The 19304-nt window shown below is 37.0% G+C and overlaps 1 protein-coding gene across 1 annotated transcript in view; it reads left to right on the forward strand.

Moving 5' to 3' along the window:
* Nucleotides 1–19304, forward strand: part of LOC129258904 (polyphosphoinositide phosphatase-like) — a 42681-nt gene that overhangs the window by 1446 nt on the left and 21931 nt on the right. Inside the window, exons 2-18 of the mRNA XM_064098543.1 lie at nt 1265–1376; nt 1859–1957; nt 2180–2330; nt 3048–3102; nt 3626–3727; nt 5637–5687; nt 7041–7099; nt 7602–7742; nt 8963–9063; nt 9801–9963; nt 12022–12119; nt 13388–13521; nt 14135–14254; nt 15462–15510; nt 16681–16770; nt 18310–18368; nt 18692–18858. Of these exons, the coding sequence (XP_063954613.1) occupies nt 1317–1376; nt 1859–1957; nt 2180–2330; nt 3048–3102; nt 3626–3727; nt 5637–5687; nt 7041–7099; nt 7602–7742; nt 8963–9063; nt 9801–9963; nt 12022–12119; nt 13388–13521; nt 14135–14254; nt 15462–15510; nt 16681–16770; nt 18310–18368; nt 18692–18858 (1699 nt within the window). The 5' untranslated portion in view covers nt 1265–1316. The remainder of the gene's footprint in view (nt 1–1264; nt 1377–1858; nt 1958–2179; nt 2331–3047; nt 3103–3625; nt 3728–5636; nt 5688–7040; nt 7100–7601; nt 7743–8962; nt 9064–9800; nt 9964–12021; nt 12120–13387; nt 13522–14134; nt 14255–15461; nt 15511–16680; nt 16771–18309; nt 18369–18691; nt 18859–19304) is intronic.

The following is a 19304-nucleotide window of genomic DNA, read 5'->3' on the forward strand; positions in this document are numbered from 1 at the left end:
AATAAAATTCACCCGTACAAACCGATTTCACCCTCTACATGTAACAATGGATTTCCTAGGCCCTAGGGAAATCCATCCGGGTGTATAGACGCTTCAGCATCTAAGGAAAGAGTGTCAAAGCTCCATGATGAAGAAGTATTATATGTCAAAATATTTAAAAAAAACATCATCATGGAGTCCTCAAGGCTAGGCATGCCTAGCCTTGAGGACTCCATGATGATGTTTTTTTATATTTTGACATATACTTCTTCATCATGGAGCCTTGAACTGCCTCCCATATATGTATAAGAGACACATATAAACAAAGATGGATTTCCCTAGGAGACTCTGCAAGACCATGCTTACAGCATGCTTAGTAAGAGATTTAAGAAGGAAAAAAAGTGGGATAGTCTACAAGACCACATACCAAAATATGGCTTTATTCTTTCAAATTATCGAGGGTGTGCAATTCCCAATGGCATCAGTTTAGAGGATTTAGACTATTTAGTCAGAAAAATAAATCTCTTACTCTTGGAGACTAGACTAGTAGATGTAATATCGGCTTATAATCATTGTGAAACCCAAGACTTTCAGTGATTAAGGCTATAGACTGGTGATGCCCCTTTCTGCAACCAGAGGTTCGAATCTCGGGTCACCCAGAAGTAGAAGTAGAAAAAAAAGATAACAAATGTAGTGGGGTTTCGTCATAGATTTTTTAAAATTAGTGTAGGGGACATATGGAAGTCTTTCCAGTTTATGTTGCAATTTGTATTTGTTGGTTGCTGATAATGATGTGGTCGGTATGAAGGGGTGGGGGGCATGTTTGTGCACCTATGAAATTAAGATTCAACATTTTGTGAGTTTCTTTTTACTCCACAGACAAAATCAGTTGATAATGTTCTTGTGAGAAAGACTAAGAGTGCAATTGAAAATTTCATTACAAAATTGAAATTAATATGATTTTCTTGGAAAAAACCTTGGCCAGTCATTTTCAGACTGAATAGAATAAAAAGAAATGGTGCCCCATGTCTGCGCACCCATTCACTTTACACATGATTCAGGGGTTTTGATGAGAAAGGCTGCATTTTGAGGCTGTCACATGAAATGCCTGAAATTCTATATTTTCCTACCATTTTGAGTCATCATTGCGTGTCTTCTTTTATTAGAATTGCGCAGACAAGGGGCACTGTGCAGACTTTGGGGATCTTACAATACATGTATGAACATAGACTGCGGGTCCTCGATCTAATGTCAAACCCAAAATTTTTCTCTTTTTTATATTCAGGAGTTTGGGATATCTACTAAATATTGAAGCAAGAAAAGTTCTTGGACTGAGCATGGAGACATATTTCTTTATCAGCAACATCCAGAAGATTGTTCTCTATGAAACCAAAGCTGTAAGTGTTTTGTCTGTCTGCAGTGGAGTAACTAAATGACGCTTAAGCAATGAACAAGATGGCTGTACCCATGCAGAATTCAATGATGTCATAAAATTCGGGCCGATAAATCAAGCAAAAAAAATAGAAATCCTGCTCGGTAATCTTGTTTCCAAAGACCTATTCTGTCGATTTAAATTATAAGGAAATGAACAGTAGTTGCTGGTTATGAGTATCTACATGTGGCATCTGCTTGAGGGTATTTAATTGGTCAAAGTAAGTTGTCTAAATGAAAGCATTCTCTCTAACACTAGTGGCAATTTCTATCCGACATGAGTTTTAGAGGCTGCGGGTCATTTATTAGACACCGATAAATGTCTTATACTTTCACATATACATGTATGAGTTTTGTTACCTGTAGGCTGTTGAATATTTTCTTTGAATTCACCCTGTTAAAATTACTTGCACATCATGATGAATAACGTAATCACATTTTTTTCCAGCGTTTTTACGTCATAGGTTCAAACAATGCTGAAACAGAATTCAGAGTTTTGAAGATTGATCGAACAGAAGCTAGAGAACTACTTCTTACAGATGATAAGGTGAGATATTTTAGATTCAAGGGCCCATATTTTGAAATTTGAGTGGCTTTAGACCCGATTACGCCAGAGTCAGGATGGAGGGGGGGATAATTTAGCCCCCAAAGTGCTCAAAATACCCCTGAAAACTATTTTTTTTAAAGGTAGCCCTATTGCAATGTTTAATTTACTTGTAGATCTGCAAATTGAATTGAATCTTGACTCCTTGTTTGTTTTACTTTTTAGATCGCCTACACTCTCCCTCAAATCAAAGACCTCCTACAGACGTTGCGCCATGGCAACAGAGGAAGCTCTACTGCCACCTCCTCGTCGTCTTCATCTTCATCCAATCCCATGGCCGGATGGTCAAGGAATGTCTCCGCCTTCGGAATAGCAGGTGAGTTGACCGAATGGAAGTTTTAAATCTCCTATTTCACTTTTATATAGTGTTTAGTATTTCAGAATGATGTCTGTAAACTTTACACATAAATTATTACCCCAGTCTTCAGATCCTGGCTTGGTTGCGTATGCGCATTATATCCACTCTCTCTATTCCCCCTGGAATATTACAACAAGAACTTTCAAACTTATATTTGCTTGGCATACTACACTAGGCTTTCACATCCCCCCAGGGGGCCGTTTCATAAAGCTGTTCGTAAGTTAAGAGCGACCTTAAGAAGACTGGTGATCCTTTCTTGTAGTAAATGGTATACACAAAAATGTTCATTGGCGAGGGTTTGGCTCGTAAGAAAGGATCACCAGTTGTTCTTAAAGTCGCTCTTAACTTACAAACAGCTTTATGAAACACCCACCGGGTATCCAGTTAAAACACGAGTGGAGAGTGGCAAGGGGTGGATTGACCCACAGTCAAAAGACACTGGCCGCTGGGAGATACAGTACAAACAAAACCAATTACTTTAAAAACAAACAATATTTTTTGCCAAACAAAGTTCTAGGTTACTGAAATTCCTCTCAGCCCCCCCCCCCCCCCCATTGCCACTTAATGTGTGATTACATCACAACTTAGTGTAGTTTGAAAATAAGATATTGGAACACGTCGGTTAGGAAACCCATGTTTCCTTCTTTTTTTATTTTTCTCTTCCTCTCTTTTCAGGCTTTGTCAAGTTCTTAGAGGGGTATTACATCATCCTTATTACTAAAAGAAAAAAGTAAGTTCATATATAAAAAAAAACGCAATAAATTCTTCTATAGTAAACTACTACATGTAAATTTACCACTTCTTATCAACTACTACTACCTCTACTAAAAGAAGTACTCTTATTATATCTATTATTTTCGTTATTATTATGTCACGTTAAAAAACTTGTACCACATGTACCAGCACCTTACACAGACATCATTAGCAAGATTTTTTTTTTTTAATGCGTCCAGCTTGGTTTCTTTGCTCCCTCACTTATCTCAAAGGCATTTTATGCAGTTTAAGGATGAAAAGAAAGTAAAACTTGTGAAAATTGGCAATATAAAAAAGAAGGCTTCTTGAAAAAAGCTTGAGGGGGCAATTTCTGAGACTACCTGCCACAGAGGTAATAGGTCATTATGTATGATAATTCTTGTGCAGTAGTCATTTGCTTCCATGTCCTATGGATGCAATATACAATGTATATCTTGTTTTTCTTGTTCAATACTACCTAAATTTCACTTTAATTTTGTTCTGTATTCCATTTCCTGCAGAGCTGCTATTATTGGAGGTCATACCATCTACAAGATAGAGGATACGACTATGGTGCACATCCCTCACGATAACTACCGCAAGCAACACCCCGATGAAGCAAGGTTTGTACACCTTATTTGGGCTTTTAAGCTTAGTGTTGACTTGGTATAAATATTGGGCTGATTTTCACGTCAGCGCAGCACCAAATTAGAAGTACGACTGGACTTTGGATATGTTTCACTTGGTGTTGAGCTATTGATGATGTGATTTTGACCTATGTTGTTAATCTAAATTTTACTTCCAACACAAACACCGATATCGAACTTGAAATCACCCAATGTTCTTGGTTACATCTTCAGAGCTTAGGTGTCAGCAGAAGGTTTGATATCTAATGGATGGATGGATTATTGATAGATCATTGATGATAGAGGAATGGATGGATGGATGAATCAAAGAAAAGAGGAAGCAACATATGGATAGAGGGATAGCTTGATGGATGGATGGATGGTTGGAAGAATGAATTAATAATTGCCATCAACAAATACTTACTTAAATGCATGTACATATATCTTTGACGCTATGTCAATTATTACTACAGCTTTTGGTCTAGTTCTGCATGTCTGTAGTCAAATACATGTAATAGACACAAATGTGCATTTTATTTTCATGCCAAAGCAAGGTCTCATGGTACCTACAGCAATGTTAAGCTTGTGGGATGTCAATTTACCCCCCCCCTTTAATATCTCACTTCATCCCTGCATTCTCAAACTTTGTGCTCGCTGTATACAAGCTATAAGAATTATTTATTTATTTATATATTTGTATTTGTATTTGTAGTGTTATTTATACAGGGTAGCATTGTCAGTTTCAGAACTGCTTTCCACCACAGCCCTGTCCGCACAACAATTTGTTATAATTAATATAATTGAATCAGTAATATTTACAAAATCCATAGCACAATTCCATTTGGTTCCATCTATATGGAACCAAAAATAATTGAAAAAAAATTAACAAACAAAAAATATCCATTAAAATCTAAACAATGAATCAATTGGTTTCAAAATAAGCAAAGCCCTCAAAACAAACCCCAAAATCCATTTTGAAAAAAAAGGGAAAAAAATCATATGAAGTTCTTCCTTATAAATCCATTAATGAAAATGAAAATTAATATCAAACTATCACACTTTTTTGTTAATCCAGGCATTAACCCTAAACTGACCGGGGGGGGGGTTGAATCAACCCCCCCCTCAACATTTTCTGCGATAATTCCGCCGTGCAAATTTTTTGACCGCGCCACTCACAGAGTTTATACTTTCAAGTCTCGCGCATCTTTTGAGACCAAATTTGCGACGCCCGGGTACGCAGTTCCGAAATTACGCGACATTTCGTAAGTGCATGTCAGACCAAAAATTGTTCCAAAATGTGATTTGTGTCAAAGTCAATGCAAATTGAGTTTTCTCATCTTATTCATAAAGATATGATTATTTTTGCTTTAAACAGCTGAAATCAATTGATTTTAGCAGAATTATGCTTCAAAAAGGTTGTGCAATAAATCTGCTGAAAAAAACAAAGAAAAACAAAAGGTTGAAAAACAAAGAAATACATAAGAAATTCATAAAACAATAAAATACATAAGAAATTGATTTCCAAACCAAAGTTTTTTTCAATTGCGATTGTTAAGAATGCTACAAAGATTATTTTTACCAAAAATTAGCATTCTAGGAGCTTTATTTAGTGAATAAGAGCAAAAAGTATGATTTATGCATAAATTAGCATAATTAATTCATATAAAATAAAATCTCATTATTTTGGAAAACTTTACCATACAGCCTTGTAGATTACATCACACACTACCAGCGTGCAAGATCTCAGGGGGGGGGGTTGGCCCCCCCCCCCCCCCCCCCCCGGCCACAGAACAGCCAAAAAAGTCCGGCCTAGTTAGGGTTAAAGTGACTATTTTCCTTCGAATTATGAATTTGATAATCAGGTTTAATGAATTGTATTTGTTTTCCTGCTTATAAAATGCATTAGGTATCTCAAGATGTTTCAAAATGTGGATCTATCAAGCAATTTCTACTTCAGGTAGGTACCTATTATTTTTTTTTGTGAACTGTTACAATCAAATAGAAATATTCCTATTTTGTAGTGGCCAGGAATTAATTATATTTACCCATTTCCTGTTTTTGTACAAGTTTGTCTGAAGCAATACATATGAAATTCAGTAATGTTCATATTTTTGAAAAACCTTCAGAATTTGTTCCACTTGTGACTTCCATGTTTCTGAGGATATGTATAAACTCCATGCAGTTTTTAGGCCCAAGTCTCGTTTATTGTTTCAGATTCTGATGGCATTATATCATTTAGATATCAGTTCTGATAACTGGATGTCAGGGTGAAAAACTTTAAAATGAAACATAAAGAAATTATGGATGCATGTTCCCACACAGGGAGTTACAGGTCTTTTTATTTTATTTTTTTAAAAATTAAAATGGTTTATTAAAATACTTTCTTTGCAGCAATAGCCAAATTGCAAAAGTTTACATTTCAAACAATAAACAACAATAACAAGAAAAAAATAACTTTGTATGGCAAACACATTTAAATTTACCGGTAGACATATATGTGTAACAAAGTACATGTATATCAAAAGTAAGTCTTTGCTTCTGATGTAGCAATCTCATAATATTTTGGAATTTTTTTGTGCGAAATCATCATGATCTACATCATTTTCCGCTTAATGAGGCTGCAGTAATAACCAGACTACATATGTGGTCTTGACTTGAAAGTACAGATCGTAAGGTCCCTCTGTAACAAATAGACCTGCATGAAATGAAAGCATTCATGTAGCTGCAAGACATATATGTAGAAACTGATATTTCCACACAAAGCTGCGTAATATTTGACTCAGATAAACTATCATCTGAATAGAATTGACCTTGACTATGAATTTGTGTTTACACTGTAAATTGCCAATTCGTCCACTGCCAATTTGTCCACTCACTACATGGTCTACCTTCATTTAATCTAATACCATTACGTCCATCAACATTTTGTCTAACAACCATTTGGTGCAATAACCATTTGGTCAAATCATCACTTTGTCTAATCACCAGTTCGTCTATTACCATTTCATCTAATCACCAGTTGGTCTAATACCCATTTTTTCCCCCCATTAATTTTGCACAATTAACACTTACACCCCTGTATGTTTAATTAGACCGCATGGTACATGTATATGGACTAAATGGCTATTGGACCAACTGGTTATTAGACGGAATAGCATTAGACTAAATGAAAGTAGACCATGTGGTGAGTGGACGACTGATGGTAGACCAAATAATAGTATACGAGTTGGCATTTGGACGAATTGGCATTAGACGAATTGGAAATAAACCGTTTAAAACATAGTCTTATTTCCTATTTCATTATATGCAGCTACAGCTATGACCTGACGCATTCCTTGCAACACAATCTCAGTGCTTACCAAAATAAAGGTCAGTATGAAGACAGATCGCAATGAGACATAATGTAGGTGAAGGAGTGACTCCTACTAGGTATCCACCTTCTCCACGATGGTGGAGAATGGCTAAATTAAATCAATATTTTACCATACAGACAACTATATTGAAAACAAATCTAGAGGGCACATAAAAATGAGTTTGATTAAAAGAGAAATTGCCATAGGCATGCCGTCATGACATATATTTTGCATAATGCGGTCTAAGAATTTAATTGTACTCTCATGGTTATTCAACCTAAGGGAGGCTGATTATAAGAACAGACTTCAAATATATCTCCTAACTATCACTCTAGTTCTGTATATTGTTGTTGTATTTCATGGGTGAATTGGAGAATCCATGAATGGTACCCATTCAGACCAAGCCCAAGTTTGCCTGGAATCATAATTTTCAACCTTTTGGATGTCTACCTAAATTTAAAACTGGAGTTCCTAGCTAACACTCTAGGTTTTTTTTTTTTTTGTTATTGTTTTTCCAGATGAATTGGGGAATCCCCGGGCGGTACCCATCCAGACCAAGCCCAAGTTTGCCTGGAACCACTTCCTCTGGAGCAAGCTCCAGGACCAGGTCCATCCCTGCTGGGCCATCCACATCGTCCATGGATTCGTAGGACAGTGCAGTATCCTTTGTGTCACTCTTGTCATCTAGTTACAATGTTGGATACCTTTAGCTTTTGCTCAATTGGTTTTGTTAACCCTTTCCACGCGTACTTTGCACCAATGCACACTCGGTGCCGTGCGAACTTCGCATTTCACACTCAACAAACAATGCATTGTTTCCCTCCCTGAAAATAATTCAGTACAGATGGGTTCATGGTCCAGCACACAAAGAGTTAAACCTAATGAGGGCCCCGTAACACAAAGTTTAGCGATCATCATAGAACATTTTTCTACGATTGATTGCATAGACTATAATGTGCAATCAATCATAAAAATCAAGTGTACGATTGATCGCCAACATTTGTGTTAAGGCCACCGCACACCTTACGACTGTTCGCGATCCGATTTTGGAACAAATCGCACTTTGCTAATTTTCTGAAAATGTGAATGGAACATATCATTTTATTTGAGGTTAAAATTAATTGAAAGAATACTTATATAACCATTTTGAAAGATTGCAACCCTTTATTTTGGAGTAAAGACCAAATTAGTTTCAAATCGTAGCCAATCGTACGACTGCTATGACGTCATTACGACTAGCTATTTAGTTCGCTTTTATTCTAAGAAGGATGACAGCATAGTCACAGATTTGAACATAAGTATTTGTACGATGATTTTGAACATTACACAGTAATATATTCCAAGTCTCAATATTAGCATCAAATTCTACTACTTCTATTCTGAAATTGGGTCGCAGACTGATCGTAAGGTGTGCGGTCGCCTTTATGGAACCCAGAAGTCAGAGATCCATCTTTCTTACAGGAATCGCCAAAGTGACTTTCCATTGTCAAGTCTCATATTTTATCATCTAGACAAAACAATAAGAATGTGGGGTTGTGTAAAGACTCTTTCATGTAGCGGCAAGTTACAGTAGGATTCCTGATTAAAAATGCAGCACCAGAAGTTTGTAAGTCTTTGTATTGTACAGTAGTACTGTCTGGGACTCGCATGTGTTCTGGGGCCTTTTACATAGAGATTTACAATCAAATACATCTTGATTTTTAACCAAACAGATGCAGGCCTTGGGGATTGCTTTTGGCAAATTTAGCTGCATTTAAACCACCTCTTTCTGCATGTTTCATAAGTTTCTTTTCAGGCCTAGTGAGTAACTGTCTGGCATCCCTGTTCGAGTTTTGCACTCTAAAGTTTGATATTCCTTGACCGTGAAACCCCTTTATAGATGTTTGTGTCTTTGGTAGACCGGTGTTGATCACCATGATAGCTAGGAGATCTGCAGAGTATGCCGGCACTCGATTCCTCAAGCGTGGAGCAAACTCAGAGGTAGATGATATCACCGGCTTGCCAATTCCATTGAATAATGGATAGGGTCTAATTTTGTTTTTAAAAATCTTATAGTGTATCTGGGAAGTGTTTTGTAAAGCTGTTTCTAAGATATAGAATTCTTTCTTTGAGCATGACTGAAAAATTTATTGGGTCAGATTCTTAATCATTTTGATTCCCTACAGTTAAGTTGAAATCCATTTTTTTCATGGCTCACCCACTGTTTGTTGCCAGAGGCAATATGTTTTGAGTTTCATTAGTTGTCCATTCATCCTCATTTTGTTCTCTCTTAACTAAATATAAGTATTGTATGACGAATCAACTTAAAACTTGTTCAAGTATGCATATAGGAGGAGTGAAGATCTGATGAGATATTGTGGGTCATTAGGTTAGAGGTCAAAGGTCACAGAGGTCGTTATATGCAATGAATATCTTGTTCTCATGATAATGGAAGAACCTTTTTTAGAAATAATCTTCAATCTAAAGAAATTATTAGTTTGCAGGTCACAAGGCTGGTGTCACAGAGGTCATTATTTGTTAATTCAAAATAAAATGTTCAATAAATGTTTGGTCTGGTAGAGGCATAAATAAGTAATCCATTGAATATAAGATGACAAATTGATTGGATTTTTTTCCTTTAAGGTTCATGTTTCTGGGTTAGAAATACTTGTACAAAGTTAATGTTGATGCTGTAATAATTGATTTGAAAGTCATTATTTGATGTGATCGCCTTACAGGGAGGAGTTGCTAATGAAGTCGAAACCGAGCAGATTGTTCATGATGCTTCCCTGTCTGAGTTTAAGACTGGACGCTTCACCTCGTATGTCCAGCATCGTGGTTCAGTGCCAGCCCTGTGGTCTCAAGATGTCACTACGATTGTACCCAAACCACCAATCAGTAGTAAGTCCGGGCATTAATTGTTTTCTACTTGGCAATTCGTGCGTTTATGGGTGCAAGTCGCACCCTGATTGTGACGTCACTTACACATGTACATCCTGAGAATTTTAATAATAATAAAAATATAGGGCTTTTATAGAGCTCTATACAATAGTTTCTAGGCAACCGCGTGCCAACACTTACAGAGCGCGCTCCCTAGGGGGTGGGTGCAGGGAGGGGGAGTTTCCCCCTCCCTTGCGAAGCTTTTGGTGTTTCATAAATGAAAATGAAAAGGAGCCGTCTCTCTTGTCTCTAGTACCTATATCAGCTCCAATTCAGTTGACTATATTGTGATTTTGAACCTTGTTTTCATGAACCTTGTTTTCAAAAGTGATTGTGAACGCACAAAAAAGGAATACAATGGAGGAAATTGATATAATAATAACCCCGCGCGAAGCGCGGAAGCTGAAGCGTTTTATCAGTTTTTTTGCCATGAAAAGGGTCCCGAGAAAAGGGTATTCTCAATGATATATGGAATACTTCCCTTGGAAAGATCAGATTTGATTACAAACAATTTAGCGACAGTGCATATCTTTAACTCGCAAAACAGAGGAGAAGAAGTGTATATGCCGGGAGGAAGATATTGCTCCCCGCGCAGAGCAATGAAACTCTGGAATTTCAAAGAGCGGACGTTTCATCAAATGCAGATATCTCTAATACCCCATCGGCTCTAATTCAATTGATTTTTCTAAGATCGTTGAACTTCATTACAAGGAAAATAGTGCGCAAAATGTTGAAACTTCTATGATTTATTAAAATTATATAAAAAAGGATGCCTAATTTCTTTGACTTATCCTGAAGCGCTTCATTTGGAATTATAAAGAAACTGAAGTGTCATTCAAAATTTCAAACTGAGGGCGCAAAACAGGACAGGAGATGAATGTGCAGGGAAATGACATGAAGTTTAATAGAATTAGATAAAAAATATTGTACTCTTTTATTTAATGCGACACAAATTTTATACCTTCCTCTTTTAAAATTAGGAACCTGTTTGCCCGAAAATTATGATTGTTTAGTAATGAGCTGAAAAGCGGGAGAAGTTGACTTTATGGAGGTGACGGCAGAAATTGATATAAAGATTTTACCCGCCTGGAGCCGACCCGACCAGAAGTTGCGCGATCAATTAAAAAAAAAAGATAACTTCATATACTTCGGCCTACTCTAATTCTATGCCCTAATGTATACATTTGAACTTTAACTGGCAAGAAACACATATCGCTGAGGTGGAAAAACAGGGTTGGGAAACAATGGAGAACTTCAGTATTGTCATTTAACCGCGCGCAGCGCGGAAGCAAAATTCATATATAAATTTAGAGCAAGAGTGAAGGAGTTTCTCTTTTGAGAAAAAAAAGAATAAAAAGAAAAAAAAACACAAAGCTACCTTTCTTCCCTTTTCCTTTTCTCCTCTCTATTTTCCCTTCTTCTTTTCCTTTTTGGGGACGTTTTTTTTGGGGGGCGACTGCCCCCACCGCCCCCCCCCCCCTGGCTACGCGCCTGTTTCTAGGTGCTTTACAACTTAAATGGTAAGAAAATAAAGCAAAGGAAAACATAGTAAATATAGTGGATAGAAACATAATATGAATTACAAGAACTTATTATGATACAAAATACTATATTAGAAGAGCAACACCTTTGCGTACAGAATTGAGCAGTGATTAATATCTAATCATACAATAACAACATGATAAAGTAGATTTGTTCACAGCAGTGTGCCCAACACCTGCGCATTTATTCTTGTGTCTGTCCTTCGTAGTAATTTTAATATAAATAATTTTCAAAGAAATTTTAGCCTCATTTTAACACAACAGTTTTCCTGGGATATCACTTGTAGCTCTAGTCATCGATCCTCATTATTCCCTGTGCTTGGAATGTTTCTTTAATTTTTACATTCTCACTTCTTGCTGCCCTTGCTTTTCTTGTATGTTTTAGGAAAAAGTGGTCTACCCACACGTTTATCATTAGTGTTCATGCTTGCATTATAAAATGTGTGAATAACAGCAGCTTGACCTTTGACCTTTACAGTTGACATGGCTGATCCCTTTGCCCATCTGGCAGGACGTCACATCAATGATCTCTTCAGTAGGTTTGGAGCTCCTGTGATTGTTGTCAATCTTGTCAAGGTGAGTCTGTCAGCAGCCTCTCCCCACTTTTTTCTTGTTATATTTACAATGTATGTGTCATCCACCCTAGATACCAACCTATCTCACTTTCTGTCTCTCTCCTACATTCTCCCCTTCTCTCCTACCCTCTCTCACTTAACCATATATTTCTCTATTGCTTTTTTTCTTTCCTTCTTTCTCTCTTTCCCCCCCCCCCCTCTAATTCTTTCTCCTCTTCTCTCGTCTCTCCTTATCCCTCTCTAAAACCATCTCTTTCTTTCTCTCTCTCTTTCGCTCCCCACATGTCTCTTACCCCCCTCTTCTCTATCTCTATATTTCTTGTCCCTTCTCACCTCTTATTCCGTTTCATAATTGCTTGTGCTACATATGTATAATAGAGTTAGCCCAATGAGCCTGATGCAAGATACATGTATCTTGGGCTAGGTCCTACTGGTCATGGAAATTGCATAAAACTCGGTGTAGAGGCTTCACTGTACACCGTGTATTCTTTTGTGGGCATGCGTTGGTCCTGAAAAGGACCACCCAAAGTTGATGCTTTTACAACTATAATCTTGTCATTTTTACAAGAATAATGCTGAATAATTATATAATATTGACTGGCCTTGAGGGGAACATCAAATATGTCGCCCGCAAAAGGATCACATTGGCCAGAGTCTTTAGACGAGGGCAATATGGTTCTTTTAAGGGCGACATATTTGATGTTTCCCAAAAGAAGAGCCAGTCAATATTATTATTATTACATAAGGCTGTACAATACGTAATTCAAGCTACTATTTGGAACAATTTATATGCCTGTATGTTTATCACTACTGATTTCTGGGTATTCATGACCTTAGCGAAGTAACCCTTGATAAGTAATTGTGACGTAATTGTTAACTTGCAGTCTCGCATCATGCATGGCGCGCACATGCACTCAATCTTGCACTGGCCGCGCCGCAAATTATCTACAATGCGTTAATTCATAAACTGGTTCCAGCCAGCCAGATTTCTGAAATACTGAAATTAGCGATCAAACTCGGCCCCTACTGCGCAAGCGCACTAGCAGAAATATGGCCAATATTGCCCTCTATTTTGTACAGGATTTAACATGGCAAATATTTATCTTGTTGGTCTCGGATTGAAAGTAGCGAGCGAAATATCTCCTAAAATGCCTTGTATAGGTAATAATACTGCATAATGCCTATATCTTGTCATATTTGATGCCCAGGTAAATGACTTGATTTGGTAATTTAAGTATACCGGTATACTCTGTTCATTTATATTTTTAGAAACGAGAAAAAAGGAAAAGGGAAAGTCACTTGACGGAAGCCCTCACTGCTAGTCTTGCCTACCTGAACCAGTTTCTCCCGCCCACGCACCATGTACAGTATATACACCTTGATATGGCAAGATACACCAAGAAGTAAGTAGAACTACACATTATTGCATGGGTTCTTTCTAAGCACCTGAAGCACATTGATTATTCAAACACCATCCACTGAACACCATATCTGAACCAGTTTCTCCCTTCTAAGCACCACGTAGAGTATATACACCTTGATGTGGTAAGATACACCAAGAAGTATTACAGTAGAACTTTACAATATTGCATGAGTGCTTTCTAAGCACCTGAAGCACATGCAATTCAAACACCATACACTGAACACCATATCTGAACCAGTTTCTCCCTCCTTAGCACCATGTACAGTATATACACCTTGATATGGCAAGATACACCAAGAAGTAGGTAGAACTACACATTATTACAAGGGTGCTTCATAATAACATGCAAAAATATTGACACATTTAGTAATCATTGCCAATGTCCCCAACAGAAAAGCTTTGCTATTGCGAAGATTCTGTGTGGGGAATAAATTGTGGAAAAATTGTGCTGTGGAAGTGTTTGGTACATCTGCCGATCATGAATTCAACAACCCGCGAAAATGTTGGGACCCCGCCATTCGCAAAAAAAATCTCAATGTGAAAATACAAGCTCATACATTACAGCCACTAATGATAATCTATTCTTTTTTCAGTAAGCATGCTGACGTAATGTCAAGACTGGAGAAGATCGCTTCAAGTTCAGTAGAGAAGACTGGTATCTTCCTAAGCGGACATGGTATCCACCCAAGCATACCTGTCAGAGAGGGTGCAAGGTAACTTGAGAGTTTTTTTTTTTCATGAAATGAAATAGCAATCTCGGTATTGAGTTTGTGTATTAAAGAGGTGAAGAATTTAGGAAATTTGAGAAGTGGGAGGAATTTGAGACTGTTGAGTGTTCATGTATTAGTGCGCTTCTCTGGCCCATGTTATGATCTGACATAAATTCAAGCATCTGATCGGTCTGAAGGAATTAGTGAAATTCAGTGAAAAGATGCTCCATTATTGATTTTAAGGATACTCTGCTTTTCTCTAGTGCTTAAAAGAAATGGAGGCAACCTCTATCGGCACTTCTGTTATGTGTGTTATTACCCCGGCCACAAATGGATTCCAGGTCATTGGGTATTTGAGCAAACTCTCAAAGCCTATAACGATTTTTCAAAGTATTCTAAAAGGGTATGCTATATTGAATATTTTGTACTGCTTTCGAAGGCTCATATTGCCTTAATACAAGTCAGCATTTGAAGATTTTGCATTGAAATTATGAACATTTTGTGTATACATGTAGTTTTATATGCTTTTCACACTGCACTTTTTTCCCTTAACCCCAGGAAATTGGTGGGGCTAAGGGGGGGTCTTAGCCCCACCAATTTCCCGGGGTTAAGCTTAGCCCATTTCGTTTTCACACTACGTTTTAGCAAAGTGGGCTAGCACGGTAAATAGTATGGTACTATCTGGCCCTGCAAAAAAGCAGGGTTAGCCGGCTTATTGTGGTGCTAGCACCACAATTGCAGTGCTAAGAGATGCAGTGTGAAACGAAACAGGGCTAAGCATTAGCCAATCACAGAAGTCAAAATTGCACGTTAATCACGCTCTGTATGGTAAAATCATCAATATTTATGAGCTGTGTGATTGCCCGGGGTTAAGGCGTTAACCCCGGCTAAGCAAATAGTACGGGGTTAAGAAAGACAGTGTGAATCGAAAAAAAGATAGTATGGGGTTAAGGATAGTCCGGTGTTGAGGATAGTATGGGGTTAAGGAAATGCAGTGTGAAAAGCATATTAGACTCCCAAGCATTTGCAGTGTATACAATTTCAGGGCTCTGCGTCTAAATTACAACACACCTTGCCCTGAAAGGCTTACAGGGAGAAAAAAATCATGAAGATGGTGATAAAAATCAATTAATTTTAGGCTTCTTCCACCAGAAATTATGAGAAGACTCATTTATTGATTAAACGAGACATTTTCTTGTTCAATCTCCAGGACTAATATACCCCAGGAGGGTTCTTGTGAACAGATCTTCATCAGACAGGTCAGTGAACAATGATGTATGAAGAGAATAAATTCAAAGAAAAGATCTATGAAAGTTTGAGGGAAAAAGAGGTTAAATTATGAGTGAGATATGAACATTTTAATGTTAAGATCAGACCTACCAACCAGTACGTTTTAGCCGTATTTAGTACGTTTTTGCAACCAAAATACGGCAGTACGTTTTTTCTTTAAAAAATATGTTTTTTGTAAATCATCTCTATATGTCTCTATTTCATAAAACGTACACAAATATGGTTATTAGATCAATGTAATTTCAGGTAACTTTTTTTTTTCAATCATTTTGTAAAAACCAGGGTGAGATATACACAAGTTTCAATGGTTTTTTTTTTTCATCTGTAAGAGCAGTGCGCATTTTAGCTTGCATGCAGCTTGAGCGCCGTGATGGGCTAGTGCGCCAAGCATTTTATAATGCAATACACTTTTTGGGGAAAAATATTTATCTCACACGGTAAAAATACTGATTTTTTTGTCAAAATACTGATTTTGGGGGATAAGAATACTGAAAATGCAAAATACAACTTGGCGGCTCTGTAAGATCACTAATGCTGTGCAGACCCCCCCCCCCCCAAAAAAAAAGAGAAACTCTTTTAATACATCATGGGTGGATAAGTTTATAAATGGTTTAAAACTCTTGGCTAGAGATGGCATTATTGGATACTTTTCTCATTGCTGACTCTAATCGCTGAAGAACATTTTACATACCTGCCAACCTGTAAGATATTATCGAATTATATAGTAATTTTTTTTCCTTCAAAATAACAATATAAAAGCAAATATCAGATTTTCAAAAGTATGCGCAGTCTACATGTACTTTAGTGTGTAATTTCCCCCAAAACAAGATTTTTACTTTGTTTCAGTAAGATTTTTCATTTTTGAAAAGTTGGCATGTGTGTGTTTTAGGTTGTCAAAGGTACCTTTTCAAAAGTCAATGTCTTTCCGCAAGGAACCTGCAAACGACTCTACATTACCAGTTCTCACATTGCATAAAAGACAAAACAATAGAGAATGAGGGAAAGTCACTGTTTCAATATAAAAGCAAAGCACCTTTGGAGCATGATTCCTGCAAAAAGATGCGGCACAGTCTTTCGACAAAGTACCCGAGGAGAAGGCTACTCAAATGAACAAAATCTTTTGTTTTTGTGTGTTGTAGATGGGTGTGGTTAGGACCAATTGTGTAGACTGTCTTGATAGAACCAACACAGCCCAGTTTGTCACAGGAAAATATGCCCTCGGCCATCAGGTAAGTTCGGGCTGTCTTGTCCATCCATTGGGCAACTCTGGCTAACTTCATACTTTATATTTATATTGATGATGTATTGAAGGGCCATTCGAGTCGAGATGAGCTCCCCCCCCCAAAAAAAAAAAGAAGATGTCTGAATATCGATGAATGACTGAATGAATAAATAAATAAATAAATAAGTATATAACTAACTAAATAAATAGATAAATAAGTAAGTAAGTAAATAAATGAATAAATAAATGTGTAAATACTAGTAAATAAATAATAAATGAGTGAATTGATGGTTAACAATGTGTAGTAGCAGGCCCAAAACAGGAAAAGATGCCCTGAAGGTTTTTTATTTTCATTCTCATTTTCAATGATAAACAAAGAACGATGCTAAATAGTACCAATATGATTTCGCATTTATGTAACACTTGATACATCACAGGCCCGTTGCAGAAAGGGTTGCAATCACTGGCATAAATTCAAGTTGTGTACCTCTTGTTCCGGGGGGGGGGGTGAACTATTGTGTCATCCCCCACTTTAATAGTATGATGTTATGCATTTACGTCAGTGGTTGCAATTAAAAGCTAGCTGATCTTAAACCAATCAGAAGCCTGCTTGCAGGACTTTCATATTGTGGCTGGGCTGATGAAACCTTGTATCTCAAAATTTAGATATTTTGATGACAGCTCAGAAACATGGTTAGCAACCTTATTTTGCCTCAAAAGAGTTCTTCACTGATATGAGGAAACTGTTTTCAGCATTGCTGTATTCCTAAAATACAGCCTTTTCTAAGCTGCCCTCAAAAGAGTCCTTCACAGTTATGAGGAGACTGTTTTCAGACAATATGGCCCGAAGATGGTTTTTAAAGCGTACGCTATTTTATATATAAGTCCACTGTTTGAAGAGTGGACTCATTAATTCAAAGCAGTGGACTCATGAATAGAATAGCATGGATAACCACGGCAACATGCGTCAATTTGGCGCACTGTGACAAAAGCGCGCATCAGCATTGGATATTTTTTAATAATTTTACGTAATTTATACATGAAATCTGCATAAACCGTGGGTTCAACTAATGGTTTTAAAAACCACCTTTGTAAATTTGGGCCTATGAGACTGCCTTCATCAGCCCAGCCATGATATGATATTTTTAGTTGGTATTAAATGCAACCCCTTCTGCAATGGGGCCAAACTTCTGTGACATACAAAATCTGCCAGACAGGATTTTGCTAAAGCAGGTGTGCATTTATTGTTTATTTTATTATGTATAAATCACATTATGAATGTCACATATTATAATGCTATTATTATTATTATTTTATTATTATTATTATTTTTATTATCATTATTATTATCATTACTACTATTATTATTTTTGTTTTTGTTGTTGCTATTGTCATTGCCATCATCAGTAGTAGTAGTACATGTAGTAGTAGTAGTAGTATTAGTAGTAGTAGTAGCAGTAGTAGCAGTAGTAGTAGTACATGTAGTAGTAGTAGTAGTAGTGTTATCATCACCATGATCATAATCATTGTCTTGTCCTTCTTTCAGCTTTACTCACTTGGTGTGGTTGACAATCCCCTGCTTGAGTTTGACTCAGATGTTGTCAGGTGGGTCTTCATTCTGACATCACTATTACCATCCAACACAATCTGATTTATGGATAATCAATACACATTCATTTATGAGTATGTCACTTCGCTGCCAAGAGAGCTTTATAATATGGTAAAGGGTCAGGAATGAATTAATTTCAAGATCCTCTTGCTTAGAAAATGTGCATAAATGTGGTTTTAGACCATTGATTCAAAATCACTTGTGAATTCGGGCGTGAAGGTTTATAAACCAAAGCTAATATTTGATACGCATGGTCTCGTCACCTTATCCATAACTTACAACTTTTCTTTTCTGTCCATTTTTTAATATTTATTTTAAGAATGCTAGAGGATTTATATGAAGACATGGGAGACACGTTAGCCCTGCAGTACGGCGGCTCCCAGCTTGTACACAGTATCAGTACTTACAGGAAAATAGCCCCATGGACATCACATTCCAGAGATATCAAACAGACTTTGTCACGCTACTATAGCAATGCATTCTCAGGTAGGAGCATCGACTTTGAAAAAAATAATGTGAAAATAGTTGAAAATTATGGAGTGCTTCCCTTTTTTTTCCATTAATTCTCATCATGTTAGCCCAGCAACTGTTCTTTTACATACAAGTGAATTAAATATGTCTTTCTTGTAGTGAGCCCACAAAAATAGACTTGGGATTGATCGCAAGTTTCTTGCAACACCCCATTTTGGTGGTCCCTAAATCAATCGTATGTCTTGCGGTTAATTGCAAATTAAAGATTGATTGCTAATCTGCTCCTTGAAACAAGAAGTTTAATCCGATTTGCTACAGCTCACGTTGATCACTCAGTTGTAAAATTCCAACAGAATATTTGCAATTGATCGCAAATATTTTCTTGCAACACCCCCAAAGGGGGTCATGTCATGCTTAAAGAGCACTGTATTCTCATTTATGGGCAGTTGGTTTGTAAGTAA

The sequence above is a fragment of the Lytechinus pictus genome, chromosome 4, assembly GCF_037042905.1.
Source record: "Lytechinus pictus isolate F3 Inbred chromosome 4, Lp3.0, whole genome shotgun sequence".
NCBI lineage: Eukaryota > Metazoa > Echinodermata > Echinoidea > Temnopleuroida > Toxopneustidae > Lytechinus > Lytechinus pictus.